The 14,948-nt window shown below is 44.1% G+C and overlaps 1 protein-coding gene across 5 annotated transcripts in view; it reads left to right on the top strand.

The window, feature by feature from the left end:
- Nucleotides 1–9,614: 9,614 nt before the first annotated feature.
- LOC130474217 (mitogen-activated protein kinase 12-like) overlaps nt 9,615–14,948 on the top strand; it is a 46,494-nt gene continuing 41,160 nt past the window's right edge. For 2 of the 5 annotated variants that reach the window (XR_008933226.1, XM_056845750.1), the window contains exons 1-2: nt 9,617–9,732; nt 14,570–14,699. Coding sequence is in view for 3 of the 5 variants with exons in the window: in XM_056845750.1 (XP_056701728.1) it covers nt 9,617–9,732; nt 14,570–14,699 (246 nt within the window). In the remaining 2 variants the exon portion in view is untranslated. Of the gene's footprint in view, nt 9,733–14,569; nt 14,700–14,948 lie in introns of all 5 variants that reach the window. The other 3 variants (XM_056845752.1, XM_056845751.1, XM_056845753.1) reach the window with 3 other exon arrangements.

The following is a 14,948-nucleotide window of genomic DNA, read 5'->3' as shown; positions in this document are numbered from 1 at the left end:
TTGAGCTCTTATCCAGCCCAAAAGCCAGCCATGGCAGCCACTCCCCCACGCTTGATCTGGGCTGGCGAGCCCGCTGCGGGGTTGCCAGCTGAGGCAGCCAATCCCCAGTCCCGATCTGGGCTGGGTAATATGCTGCAGTCTTGCCAGTCATGGCAGCCACCTCCCCAGTCCCAATCTGGACTGGTGAGCCCGTTAAGGTCTCGTGAGGCAAGGGAGTCACCTCCTTCAATCCTGATCTGGGGCAGGGGAGCCCACTGCAGCCTCACCAGCCTCGCCAGCCAGCCCCCTGCTTCCAATCTGGGCTGGCGAGCCTACTGTTGGCAAGCCCGCTGCTGGCTGGCCAGCCACGGCAAACCCCCCCCCCCACTCTCCTGATCTGGCGAGGCATGGCCTTGCCCAACCAAGTGACATTTATGTCAGATTCAGCAATTGTAACAAATGAGTTGGACACTCCTGATCTAGACAATAACCAAGATTTTACTTGTGTGACAGTCAAGGGAGCAGGTGTTATATATTTTGTCCTTTCTTCTCCAAATCTTGTTCAATAAATTATATTCTTTGAGGTTGGGCAGTATATTGGAGGTGACCATTTACCAATTGGTTTCAAGCTGTTAATGAATATTCAATCAAACAATAATATTCTGACATTTTTTAAAATCTAGACTGAAACCAATTCATTGGTCAGAAGAACTGGGAGATAAAGGTCAGCAGATTATGTGAAGTAAGAAAGCCAAGGCATTGGTTAGGGGATTCTTTATGGAAAAAGAGACAGAAAGAAGCCTGAATAAATACGAGCTAATAATTGAGCTCTTTAGCCAAATTATTTAGACCACGGGTTTCAAGCAAAGAAAGAATTGGTGGTTTGACTCTGAATTAGAGGGTGCGTTAGAAAGACAAGAAGGTTACATTGTCTTTTGAGGCCAACAAACTCAATAAGGATATTGGACAAGCTCAAGAACTTGTAAGTATAAAGTATTAAGAAATGGGACATGCTGAAGAGAAAATGGAAACAACTTATCTCTGCCTGTAACAATAATAATAATAGTGTCTTTTGGAGCTTAGTAAATTCAAGTGCCTATGCCGGCTTTTCAATCCTGCTGGCAATTCCTCCTCTCATTTGGGACAAATTCTATGGGAATTTGTATGTAAGGAGAGGTAATATAGAATCAGGGTCAGAAGAAGGAGAATTGGAAATTGGGCAATCTGTAACTAAAAAGGAGGTCTGACCTTAATTAACATGAGTAAACCAGGAAAAGCTCCCAGCTTTGATATGATACCAATAGAATTGTTGAAAACAAATCCAGAGTGGTGGGCTATAATTTTAGCCTTATTATTTACAAAAAATAACGAAACTGGTAAATTCCAGTGAAATGGAATATATCCTTGTTTCAGTTTATAAAAAGGGTTCAAGAAACAAATCAGCAAATTATAGAACAGTTTGCTTATTATCAGTAGTGTCCAAACTTTAGTCTGCCTATCTAAATGCTAGGCTACAAGAATGGGTGGTGAATGAACAAATTATTATTCAGGAACAGGCAGGATTTCAAAGAGGTTCAGGTGTTGCATGGGCTATTGCTATGCTTTCTGGCAGATAAATATATTTCTGAGAGATGAGGATGCTTATATGCAGTGTTCATAGATTTATGTAGTGCTTTTGATTTCATTCTCATGAGAGATTGTAGGATTAGTTGGAAAAATCCTCTATTGATCTCAGGTTCTTATGGCTAATGAAAAAACTTCATAATGGTATTTACATGAGAGTGAGGTGTGGGCTTCATGGTAATCTATCAAATAGGATTAAGCAGGATAGAGAAATAAGCAAGGCTCAATGCTAGCACCAACATTATTCAACCTTTACACCAATAATCTTTTGAGCTATTTCAGAGATAAGAGTTACCATTCTCCTATAGCAGCTAATAAGGAGGTTGCATTTCTGCTGTGTGCAGATGATGTCGTTTTGCTTTCTTGAACAGAAATTGGTTTATGCTGAGCTCTAAGGTCTTCCTCAAAATTCTGTAAAGGTGAGGAATTATTAATTAACTACAATAAATCAAAGGTAATATTTTTTTACTTGTCATATGGGCCTTAATAAAGTTAATTGGTCGGTGGATGGTCAGACTTTGGAGCAGGTACAACAATTTAAATATTTAGTGATCCTTGTTTGGTATAACGTATGCTGGAAAAACCATCGGACATTAGTACTAGAGAAGGACAGAATAATAGCTAATGCTATTTCAAGACATTGCTATAAGGAGGGAGGATGTTATGTCCCCTCAGCCCTGGCCATATTTCAGGCTAAAGGAACTCTGCAAGTAACTCCGAGGACTGCTTCTATACATGTTTGCTTCTATAGTGCCTGCATTATTTTATATCAAACTGAAATAGACTGTGAGATAATAATATCTGGAAAATGTACAAATAGAAAACCCACCAACACTGTGAAACACTCACCTTCCAAATACTACATTACTTAATGAACATCAGCCCATGCTTTTGCAATGTGGGAGAATTCTGGCAAAGGTTCCTACATGGGGGAGAAACTGGCTAGAGACTTCCTAGGATAAATGATGGGCATGGTTCATACACTAGTCAGAGTCAGGGTTGCCAGCAACCTGGAGAAAAAAATGTCTTGCCTCTTTAACAAAGGCTTGATGTGTGGAAATGGGCACTCGAAGCTTTTCATGGCATGGAGTTAAATAACATTTCCTGCTAAATAATATTCCACTAAGCCTCTGTTAAAGGGGCAGGATTCCCCCCCACAGGCAACCCTACTCAGAGTGCAGTAGCCATTTGAAGAAGAAACAGCCTAGCCCCTATGACAAGTAGAAAGCTATTTGTGAGAAGAAGCTTCCCACGCAGGTTGGTTGGTTTCAGTGTTGTTAGTCTAGATCAGTGGTTCTCAAGCTTTTCAGGTCATTGCTCCCTTGGTTCCACAAACTCAACCCCAGCGCCCCTATCCTATCCTATAAAAAGTATTATTCAAAATAGGGGTTTGCATGACACACTAAAGAAGATAATAACAATCAAAGTTTGAAACAGTAACAATTAATTGCACATCTATTCAAAATCAAATTAAAACTTTTTAGTTGAAATTTATTCAACAAAACTGATGAACTTGATCCAGTAATACCAGCTCTTCAAAGTCTGGAAAAAAATTCTGGTAGTTTCCACCAAATTTGCCAGCATGGTGCCATAGCTTGATCTATTGTAAATTAGTGAACAACACAGTTGAAGGGGCCCACCTCTAGCACCCCCCTGCTGCCCCCTTGCCTCTTAGTGCCCCCCTAGGTAATCCCACCGCCCCCCAGGGGGTGGTACTGTCCACTTTGGGAACCACTGGTCTAGATGGCATCACAAGATCTCAGTTTATTTGTTTATTGATGCTGCAAGTGGTGTATAAATATCCCAATAAATAAAAATTAAAAGAGTTAATACCTTTCTTTTCAGAGAAAAATGGAGAAGCCAGATGCAGCTCTGGAACTGTAATTCATTAACAATTTTTTTTGCGTTTCTCAGAGTTGAAACAAGGATTATAAATCTTCCAGCAAATTCTTCCCCTTAATGATTCTTTGGTTTCGTGTTTTGTGCTGCAACAACTACATGTGAAGAACGCTCTAGCAAATATGCAAGGTATGCAATATAGTCTCCAACATGTATACATGTCTCCCTAAAGAGCTGTCAGATTATGAGATGGAATCTACTCCAACAGATGGGATTTATTTTGCATTCCTGTTATCTTTAGTCCTCACCTTGTTAATCTGATTTACTGTGTAATGGCATTCAATTCACTTTATGCGTTTGATGAAGCAGGCTGCTAGCTAAGAAAGCAAACACCAAATCCAACATTTATTCTCCAGTGGGCCATTGCAGGTTTTGTGCTCTTGCTGGTAGAGATAAAGAGCCAATTTCAATGCTATTAAAATGCCTTCTCCCCCCACCCCCCTGCCCCATCTGCTGCTCTCCACCATGTAAAGAGGCAATAATTCTGCTAAAGTTTATTTTACAGGGTGCTTTCATTTTACAACCTAGTCGCGGCATGTTAATCAGAAGAAGCATAATATTTCCACCCTGCAAACTCAGAGTAGAAGTGGGGGGAGCATTTTGAGAAGATTTGAGTCAGTCCTAATATTGGTATTCTTCTGGGACCATTTACAATCTGGGTCAGTTCAAATGAACACAGGGCTCTAGACAGAGCGATTTGGTTGCCACAAGCACAAATTGGATTTTTGGCATGTCAGTGTGGGCTGAGTACATCAGAGAAAATGGGCAGCTTCTGGCAAATGCTGAGTGAGCCATACAGTTACTTGCCACAGGAGAAGAAAATACCATCTGCCAAAAAAACAACAAAAAACCAGCAGTCACAAGTGAATCAGCTCCCAAATTCAAGTATGCATTGAAAATGTGAGGGAACACACTTTTAAGTCATACTTCTTAAGAGAGAAAATACAGACTGTGAAGGAACAACAAGTCCTTATGGAGAAAGTTTGGTGTAGTGCTGGGCTAGGCTCTGGAGACCCAGGTTCAAATCCTCATTGTACCAAAAAGCTTGCTGGGTGATCTTGGCCAGGAGACTTTCTGCCTAACCTACCTCACAAGGATGTTGTTTGGGTGAGGATAAACTGGAGTATGGAATGTATGAAGAATGAAACAGACTAAATAAATAATAAATATTAAGCGAGCAAGCCAGGAACATGCACTTCCAGGGTACTAAATTGTTTATGTGTATCAGTTAACACCTATAAGCAGGGCCATTGACAGGATTTCTGTGGCGTGATATAAAAAACACAGGAACTAATAAGTTATCATTTCGCTTTCCTATCCTCCAAGTCTAGAGGCAGTATACCTCAAAACACCAGATGTCAGGAACAAGCCCAGGGCGACCTGTTGCCATCCTGAGCATCTTGTGTTTTCCAGAGCCATCCTGCCATTTGAAACAGGATGCTAGATTAGATGGGCCCTCGGTCAGGTCTGACAGCAGTTGTTTTGTTTAAAGTTATTTAATCATCTTTACACAAGACCATTTCAATAAAAATATACCATATGCTTGTCAGTGACCTACTGGCCTTTGAGTTCATGGCTCAGAATACCGGAAGTAAAGGACAGGTTAATTTCTTACTAAGGGGAGCACAACAGCAACAGGGTAGAATTCTCCTCACCCGTTTCCCAGTATATCTACTGAGATCTACCTGTGCGTGTGTTTTTAATAAAACTTGCAAATTCAGGGAAGTACACACCCTGCCATAAACCATGGCTACAAACACCAATCCTTCCTCAAACATTTGCCCTGCTGAAAGTCTATATATCTATACTACAGAGTGAGGCTCGATCCACGTACCCAGCAGAATGTGGCGGCAGAGTGCTGAGGTGGGAGAACAGGTTGTGCCATTTCAGACGCCATGTGAGTTATGATAGTTTTCAAAGTTCCCCAATAGTGATAATATCCTTCAGTGGAAATTGAGCACAGCATGCAAAGGACTAGACTAGAATCTTTGTTCTTGTGTACTTAAAAAAAAAATGCAGAGATTTTATATGAGCAAACATTCTCAGTAAAATACAATAAGTAGATACACACATTTCAGATTCAAAAGTTTACATCATAAAAGGATGGAACAAATACATTTTTAAAGTTAAGGAAAATATTAACCCCACTATCAGAATTAGACCAGTCCTCTGAACCCACTTATGGTGGATAGTTTCAAGACTTGGTCACGCTGTTTTAGTGCCCATGAGATTAATTTTGCCATTGTTTCTATAGTCCTCGCCTGACCCTTGGGGTTTAACAGATGTTAATCAACAGAAAAGGCTGGATAGGTAGCCATAAGCAGAGCTAACATAATTGCTCTTTGTATGAACAAATATTAAAAATGTGACCTCTGCCCAGTCTTAAGTGGTACAGCCCACTCTACTGTCTCATTGTACTGCCACTGTAGACCAGGATAGGTATACAGGGGCTGCTAGGGTTGTCAGCTCTGGCTTGGGAACTTCCCGGGGATTTGTGGGTGTTTTCTGAGGAGGGCATAGATTGAGGAACGGAGGAAGCTCAGCAGGGATGCATTGTCACTGTAGGACTTCCATTTCTCCTAGACACCTGGAATACTATGGCTTTGGTGAGTGTACTATATAACACACAGTCCACCTTCCAATGCTATAACACACAGTCCACCTTCCAAAGCTGTCATTTCCTCCAGGGGAACTGATCTGTGTAGTCTGGAAAGCAGTTGTAATTCTGGGGGACCTCCAGACCCTGTCCTGAGGCTGGCAAACCTAACTACTGTAGAGGGGGTAGAATTGTGCGGTGACAAAATAGGACATAATATTTCAGACTGCGGGGGGGGGGGAGAAGAGAATCAGATTTAAAATGCTTCCTCAGGTAAAAACTGCCCACAAAGTGAAAAAGAAAGTTACCACATGGGATAGGGGTGTGGAGTTGTGGCCTCATGAGCCCTTCTGAGGCTGCAGGTGTTTCCTTGCAGCCAGTGAGTTTGAGACCTGTGTCTGCAGATCAGGAGTTAATGAGGTGGGAAAGTGCGGAGGCAGTAGTGGTCTGAGTAGACAATATTGACTTTGGTAGATGGATGCTCTGATTCAATATAGGCCAGCTTCATGTGTTCACTGTAGTATTTCAGCCTGCACCAGAGGAATTGTATTTTCCAAAACTCCCCCAGATGAACCACTGGTCTGATAGAAGAGTTTTTCTTGTATTCCACTACTTTAATAATGTCCTGTTAAGTAACAGTATGTGAAAAGCTAAGCAGGTGTGGTGGTTAGAGTGGCTGGATAGAGAGTCCCAGGTTCAAATCCCAGCCCTGCCATTGACCTTGGGGCAGTCACTCTCAGCCCAGCCTGCTTTAAGTGCTTGTTGTTACAAAGATACAATAGATGAATGGGGGAAAATGTGGTGCCTGTGGGCATCATGGCACCCACTGATACCTTTTCTGGCACCCACCAAGTGTTTTTGTGAACTGATGCTGGCTGGAGATTTCCAGCCGATAGAGATCAGTTCCCCTGGAGAAAATGGCCGCTTTGGAATTGGACTCTATGGCATTGAAGTCCCTCCCCTCCCCAAACCCCGCCCTCCTCAAGCTCTGCCCCAAAAACGTCCCACCGATGGCGAAGAGAGGCCCGGTAACCCTAGGCTAGGTAGGGTTTTTGACCAGCACGGCTTGTGATTGACTATTGGAAATTTGACTGGCTTTGCATATATTTTTAATGTTGCTTTGGCAGCAGCTGCCACCACAGCACAAGGATCCGCTCTGCACTGTGTTGCTGAAATTAAGTTGTGACAATCATTTTGTGGCTGGCTCCGCTTCCTGTGGCAGCCATTTCGTAGCTGCACCCATTCTGCTGTGTCAGGATTCCAAATGTGCCCTCAGGCTCAAAAAGGTTGGGGACCACTGGATGCTGTCAGCTGATTTGGATCTCCACAGGGGAGAAATGCAGGAAACAAGCTTTTCCTCCTGGAGTTTTTACATGGGGAAATACTAGCCGCATGAGCCTCACGCCTGTAGTCTGAAACGGTAGAGCAGGCCTGTTTCTGAGTAAACAAGCTCATGCTCCAGATGTCTTGCAAACAAGCTCACAAAGCCCCTTCCTAAAAATTGCTCGCTGTTGCATTCCAACCAGAAAGCAGCTTTCGAAGGAATAAACACCTCGGCCAACTCGGCGATGTAGGCTGATTTCTCAGAACAGAACAGAGCTAAGAATTCTATGAAAGTTATTGAAGCTACAGAAGCTTATATTGAACTAAGTACATGTTTTGGCACCAATATTTAAATGGGACTGAGGAAGAACTGAAACGATCGTATCCCTTTCCACCTTTCTTCATTTGAAGACATCGACCTTGGATTGATTGTTACTGTACCAGGATTAAGAAAGATTTTTACTGTGCATATTTGTCTGGCTTTGTAGCACTTTGTTACATTCAATACACTATTGTTATAATGCATTGTCATTAGCTTGTTTCTGTACTTATTTTCTAACCTTAGGTAACGGTACAGAGGTGTTAAACGGCTGTGCAAAAGAGGAATCCTATTGGTCAGCTTGTCAGCTGACTTTTAGAAGACATATTGCAAGACGACACTGTGCAGAAAGACATCTGTAATTTCTCTTTGAGGACTTGGATTGCAGGACATTGTGGACAATTTATCTATCTTGTTTATGGTGGTTTAGTATTGTAAATTGTGTTATGAAAACTTTGTGAACTGGTATTTAAAGAGATACTAAGCATGGGAAAAATATAAAAATAACAAAAGAATTGGAAGTGGCTGCGTGTTGGGATATTTTTCCTTAAAAGGAGATTAGCCAACCTCCAGGTAGTAGCTGAAGATCTCCTGCTATGACAACTGATCTCCAGCCGATAGAGATCAGTTCCCCTGGAGAAAATGGCCGCTTTAGCCATTGGACTCTATGGCGCTGAAGTCCCTCCCCTCCCCAAACCCTGCCCTCCTCAGGCTCTGCCCCCAAAACCTCCTGCTGGTGGCGAAGAGGGCTGCCTGGCAACCCCAGAGATTGAGAGCACTGCGGGTTGGAAACTCCCAGGGCTCTGGAGCAGCGACGACCTGAACCGTTTACGAATTCGTCCCCAGAAGCAGCTCCCCCCACCCATTCATTCATAGCCATTGACTGCAGGCCAGTTTCTTCAGCCTGAAGGCAGGGCCGGATTTAGGTTTGATGAGGCCCTAAACTGTTGAAGGTAATAGGTAAAGATCCCCTGTGCAAACACCAGGTCATTCCTGACCCATGGGGTGACGTCACATACTGACGTTTCCTAGGCAGACTTTTTGTTTGCGGGGTGGTTTTCCAGTGCCTTCCCCAGTCATCTTCCCTTTACCCCCAGCAAGCTGGGTACTCATTTGACCGACCTCGGAAGGATGGAAGGCTGAGTCAACCTTGAGCCGGCTACCTGAAAGCGACTTCCGTCGGGATCGAACTCAGGTCGTGAGCAGAGCTTTTCACTGCAGTACTGCAGTTTTACCACTCTGCGCCACGGGGCTCCTGTTGAAGATAATGGGGCCCTTTATATGTCCAGCTGTCCTTTGTCAGCAACAAATTGTCGCTGTTTTTTTTGTGTGTGTGTGTGTTCAATATATGCTATATGGTCATTTATGGACCTAATAGGTATCTAAAGCCATTTGCACATCACAAAATATGCAGGCGGGGCCCATTGCTTACATCATAGGAGCCTACACAACACAAAACACTGTTGCTGTATGTAGGTTTTATTTTATTTATTTTGTATCTTCTATTTTGGAACTGTGCATCCAGTGGTTTTTTTTTCCCTTTAAATTTTTTTGGGGCCCTAAGCTATAGTTTGTTTAGCTTATATGTAAATCCGGCACTGCCTGAAGGGAATGAATGGGGGGGGGGAGAGAGAGAGAGAGAGAAGCGAGAGTCCTGCTCCCCACCCACCCCCCACCCACCCACCCCCACGTGCAGCAACAGACGGCCGCGCACATCACGCGCACCCGCAGAGGCGCGGAGTGACTCCAGAGGAGGCGACTCTCTCTCGGGGAGCTTCCCTCCCTCCCTTCCTCCCTTGCTTGCTTGCTTGCTTGCTTGCCTGCCTCTTTGTTGCGAAGGCCGGGGGGTGGGGGGAAGCGCTGCCCGCGGAGCCGCCATGGCCTCCCCCAAGAAAGGCTTCTGCCGGCAGGAGCTGGCGAAAACTCTCTGGGAGGTGAAGGAGCGCTACCGGGACCTGCAGCCGGTGGGATCGGGAGCCTACGGCTCGGTGTGGTGAGGAAACGGGCTGGGGAAGCGCGTTTGGGGAGGGTCGCCTTTCCTTTTGCCCCCACCCCGGCCGCTTTTGCTTTGTTCGCCTCGCAGTGTGGGCTGTTTTGGGGGGATGGGGAGGGGGAGGTCAGCCACGCCGAGCTCTGCGCGCCAACTCCCCGGAAGGGAGAGGCGTCGGCGCTACTTCGCCTGCCCGGCCGGGACCCCGCGCCCGGGTCTCTGGTGGTCATGCCTACCCCATCGGGATGGTTTTACTAGCCTCGCCTAGGCTGGTTGGTGTGGGTATGCGTGAGAGGGTGCTGGAACAGTAGCCAAGACTCGGGGCTGAAAGAAGGAGCCCCGTTTGCACGTGGGCCGGCTCGCTTGCGGCTTCCAGCTTGCTGGGGGCCTTGTCTCCTGGACTCAGAAAACGCACAGCCCACGGGGACTCTTTGGGAAGGGAAACTTAGTGGGGTAATTAAAAGGAAAACGCACGTTTTTGGAACCAGTAGTTCAGGAATTCTCTTCTGGAGTGTACCAACAGAAGGCACTCATTTGACCGGCTTGTTACTTCATTGAGTAACAGGAAACAAATCACCCCGCCCCCTTGAATACTGGAAAGTGTTTATCATGTTCTGCAGCTTTGTGACTCCATTCTCTGTGGTTTATAGGGCTGCGCCCCGGCCCCCCAGTTCTTTGTCAGTAACTGCATGATCAGCAAAATCTACAAGTGGATTCCCATCGCTGCATTGCCATGCTTCGCCTGTTGAATGTCTGCCTCTCAAGGCAAATGTTGAGTTTTCAATATCCCTTGGGCAGGGGGAGAATAATCCTGAGTACTGTTCCACAGTGCGGAGAACTCATTTGTTAGGCTGTCAAAGTTGCACCTATAGTATCATAACTTGCTTCTGGAACACACAAGCATTTGGCAGTGCGATGGAAGAGACTGACAGCTGTCAGATGCTGAATAACGTCCAGGAAGAAGTGTATAGTGTAGATAAGCTTCCCTTTGGTACTTTCATGGGAGTACAATTCACTTTCATCAGAGTTTGGGGGCTCCTGGGGCCGCCTTTTCTTCATATCCCACTGAGAGCAAAACTGATGCTTGGCCACCCTTACATAAACTGTTGTAAAGTAACCAGTGGCAACACAGCTGGAATTTACGTATTACAATATAATACGTCAATGTAGTTTGGAGCAGTTTTAGATATCCCCAGAAGCTTCCTAGTAACTATGGCGATGCTGCGTGTGCACACAGCAGGCCAAGAGAATTGCGGAGTGAAATGCAAGTGAAAGGAAATGTTGCATAAACCTCTGCACAGTGTGACACCTCCTGTTTGGATATTCCTTCACCCGCTTCTCATTTACTGATGAGGCACTAAACTGTTAGCACATGAGGACATGCCCCTAAGCTATACGGGATTGCTGTCTCATTTCCTAGCTAACATCTTGTAAAATGTATTGCAGATAAGATGCGTGCTACTTCTGAGTATAGTGCAAGCGTTGTCAAGTTACACGCGCAAACTTGGTGTCCCTGAATGTATTCCTGGGTGGTATTTTGTGTGGCTTGTCTCTTTCTGTGTTTCCAAACTTCCATAGGATTTTGGACACAGATGTGGCCGTGTGGATCTTTGCATTGAGTGTCCATTCCTCTCTCCCTTTCTGCTCTCACCACTCCTGTTTTTGTGACAGGGAAAGTGAGAAAGAAAAGAAGAAATAGACACTGATGGGGTGTTAAATATGAATATTCTAGCTGTACTTGCTAGCTACGTTCATGTGTTGGAAGTAGAGAAGCCGCCTAACTACCCCGTGCCTGCTACTCATTTTGCCACTTATCTCCAAAGGGGAATCAGCAGGACAGACAGAATAGCTAGAAAGTTTTAAAGGTCTCTTCTGGTATATTTGACCACTCGCTGGATCAAGTGACTTATTGCACCTCAGAGACTAACAGATTTGTTTAGTTTTTATGGACCACTGCCTACTTGTGGAAGATGGAAAGTGGGCTGTAGTCCATGAAAATGTATGCTGGCATAAATCAGATAATATTTGAGACAACATAAGGCATTCTTGTGTTTACTGTAACAAGCTAACATGGCTGTCACTTAGAAAGTGACACATGCTTGTGAGATGATTCATATCAGGAGCTTGTAGTATTTCCAGAGATTAATCCATGGGCAGAATCCTAGACTTCTGTTGAGTGCTGTTCTTCACACATGCAACATAAGGTATTGCAGCACATTTCAGCATTTATATGCTTGCAGAATCCCTTAATGTTTATTTATTTGCTTCATTTATGCCTTGCCTTCTCCCCAATGGGAACTCAAAAAGGCTTACATCATTTTCCTGTCTTCCATGTTATCCTCCCAACAATCACGCTGTGATGTAGGTTAGGCTAAGAGTGTGTGACTGGCCTAAGGTTATCCAGTGAGGTTCCAAACACAGTTTGGGGATTCAAACCTGGGTCTACCAGATCCAACAGTATCCACTACACCACTGGGACAGAAATCCTAAAACTTGCTAATGCTCAGTCATGCCACCTAGAGCATTTGGGATCCTACATTACAATAAAGGTATTCAGGTCCATCCCACGTTGGACCATCCTGGCAGATTTAATCCCTTGTGGGCAGAGGATGATCTGGTTTAGACCAGACAAAGTATTTGTCATGGAAGTTCAGAGCCATTACTAGCTGCCTGATGGAGGTGGGATATGGCTCTGATTGGTAAAAGCAGCCTCTGACATATGAGATGGGGATTTGCATGGGATTGGAGAAATCTGCTTGTCAGTTTTAGAAAGGAGGCTGGCTTAGGTCCAACTTCATTTAGCATAAATATCTGTACATTTGGGATTTTCCCTTGTCTTCAGTATTCAGTGGAAACTGGGTCCACAGGAAGTTGAGTAGGGGTTAAGGACTCCTTCAACTTCCTGGATGGCCCAGGCTAGCCTGATCTCATCAGATCTCAGAAGCTAAGCAGGGTCAGCCCTGGTTAGTATTTGGATAGGAGACCACCAAGGAATACCAGGGTTGCTGTGCAGAGGAAGGCACTGGCAAACCACCTCTGATAGTCTCTTGCCATGAAAACCCCAAAAGGGGTCGCCATAAGTCGGCTGCGACTTGATGGCACTTTACACACACACAACTTCTTGTTACCACAGGAATTCTGCACAGGCTCTGAGAAACCAGCTACAGCATAGGCAACGTGTTTAGCTTAGTTAATTCAACTGTATTGCTTTTCATTTGAATGTGCGTTGTTGCTGCTTTGTGCTTTCCCCTGTATTTTGTTTGCCTTTTTTCCATCCCCTTTTGAATCCAACCACCCTTTCCCTTTCTCTCTCTCTTTCTTTTTTACAAAATGTTTTTATAAAGGCTTCTTCTTTTTTTGCTTTGCCTAGAACATTCTCTTTTTCTGGGATATTTCTCTTAATCTCTTCCCCATGTGCTAGACGGCACAGGTTATAAATTATTTTCTTATTGTTCTAGTACTGTGCTGGAAAAGGGCCTTCTCAGTGGGTCAGAGGTTCTCAGTAGGTCCTGAGTGGTGGCGGCAGGTTACCAGGGTACTTTCCAGGGAACCCTTGATCTGAGGGAGATATGATATGGTTGAAGAAGGTAGTTTTGGGGGGAGTTGCTGAAATATACTTTGTACTATGTCTTGCGCAAGTGGTAATACCAGATGGGACTTAACAAAGGGCTGCTTACAGTTACTTTCTTGTGTTTCCACTTGCACCTCTTGCATGAGCAGAAACATTCAGTGGGAATTCAGTGTCAAAATTACACTGGAATGAGACCTGAAAGAACTGTGTATGATGAGTGGCTCTTGGTCAGTACTTTGCATTCCAGGTGTCTGCTCCATTAGCTATTTTTGCATATTTTTTGTCACACCTTCCATTACTATCAGGAGAGATGACCACCTGAGTATCTTTGTTCAAAGGAGCTATTCAAAGGAAGTAGAAGTGACAGTGCAGATAGATTGTGAAGAGACCATAAAAGAGCTTCTTAAAAGACTAGTAGAATCATCTGAATGAATGTAAGACATTGGGGCCTTCGATGTAGTCATATGGAGAGTTTTGATGGGGCTTGTTGCATCCTCTCCTACTGAAGTGTACCGTGCAATCATCAAAATCAGGGGAAAAGATTATATGTCGCAATATTATGTTCTCTGGGGTCTGTTGGCTGAAGTCGGCATTGAGACAAGAGGCATAAATCTTGCTGTGCGGTTGTGGTTACTCTGAGCTAGACAGTGGGCAGGAAAGAGGAGAATATAACAGTATAGTGCTGGATTTTATGAGACTTTTTGAAAATGTTGTCTTCTACTTCTGTGTTCTCTTGCACCCTGCAACATACTAGTTGTCTGGCATGCAGAATTTGTGACTATGGTACATGAAGCATAGGAATAATGAGGAAAGGAAACACCTTCCTTAGAGTGGGGATTAAGATACAGCCAGGCTTATGGGTTTTACCACCTATAATGCATCTGGGATGGCACCTTTCAGACTATTGGTTAAATTACTCTCCCTTTTCCACCCATCTCAGAGCATTTAATGATTTAGGTCCAACAAGTTTAGCTTTTCTTGTAAGTTTGGGGAACCCAATTCAGGAATGGGCTATATATCAGTCGTGGGATCTGAAATAATAAGTTAGCAGAGATATGTGCCAGGTTATAGCAGTTTGGCAGTAACTTTGCCAAGCTGACCATCCCATTCTTTCACATATTTCTCAATGAAAACTCCTTTGCTGTCCATCTTTCTTTGTGGTAGGCCAGAAGTGAATTTTGATGTCATTATCTGGAATGCATCAAGAGCATAACTGTATCCTTCTGTTTAGCTTTCACTCACCCTATTTGTGCTTTTGTTCCTTTCAAGCTCAGCTATTGACTGGAAAAATGGAACCAAAGTGGCCATCAAAAAGTTGTACCGCCCGTTTCAATCCGAACTTTTTGCCAAACGAGCCTACCGGGAATTACGACTACTGAAACACATGAAGCATGAAAATGTGAGTACAGACACACCAAGTATTATACCAATGGTATAAGAATATGGCTCTTATTCATTATGGCATAGCTATAAGGACATTATTTTGAATGGGTAAATAAATGAAAGTGTCATTCATTCTTCATATTAAATTCTTATGGAGAGCAAGCAGGGTGTAGTGGTTAGAGTGTCGGACTAGGATCTGGGAGACCCAGGTTCAAATCCCCACTCTGCCATGGAAGCTTGCTGGATGACTTTGGGCCAATCACAC

The sequence above is a fragment of the Euleptes europaea genome, chromosome 3 (assembly GCF_029931775.1).
Source record: "Euleptes europaea isolate rEulEur1 chromosome 3, rEulEur1.hap1, whole genome shotgun sequence".
NCBI classification, from domain to species: domain Eukaryota; kingdom Metazoa; phylum Chordata; class Lepidosauria; order Squamata; family Sphaerodactylidae; genus Euleptes; species Euleptes europaea.
The sequence above is the reverse complement of the archived record's forward strand: the minus strand, read 5'-3'. Positions and strand labels throughout refer to the sequence as shown.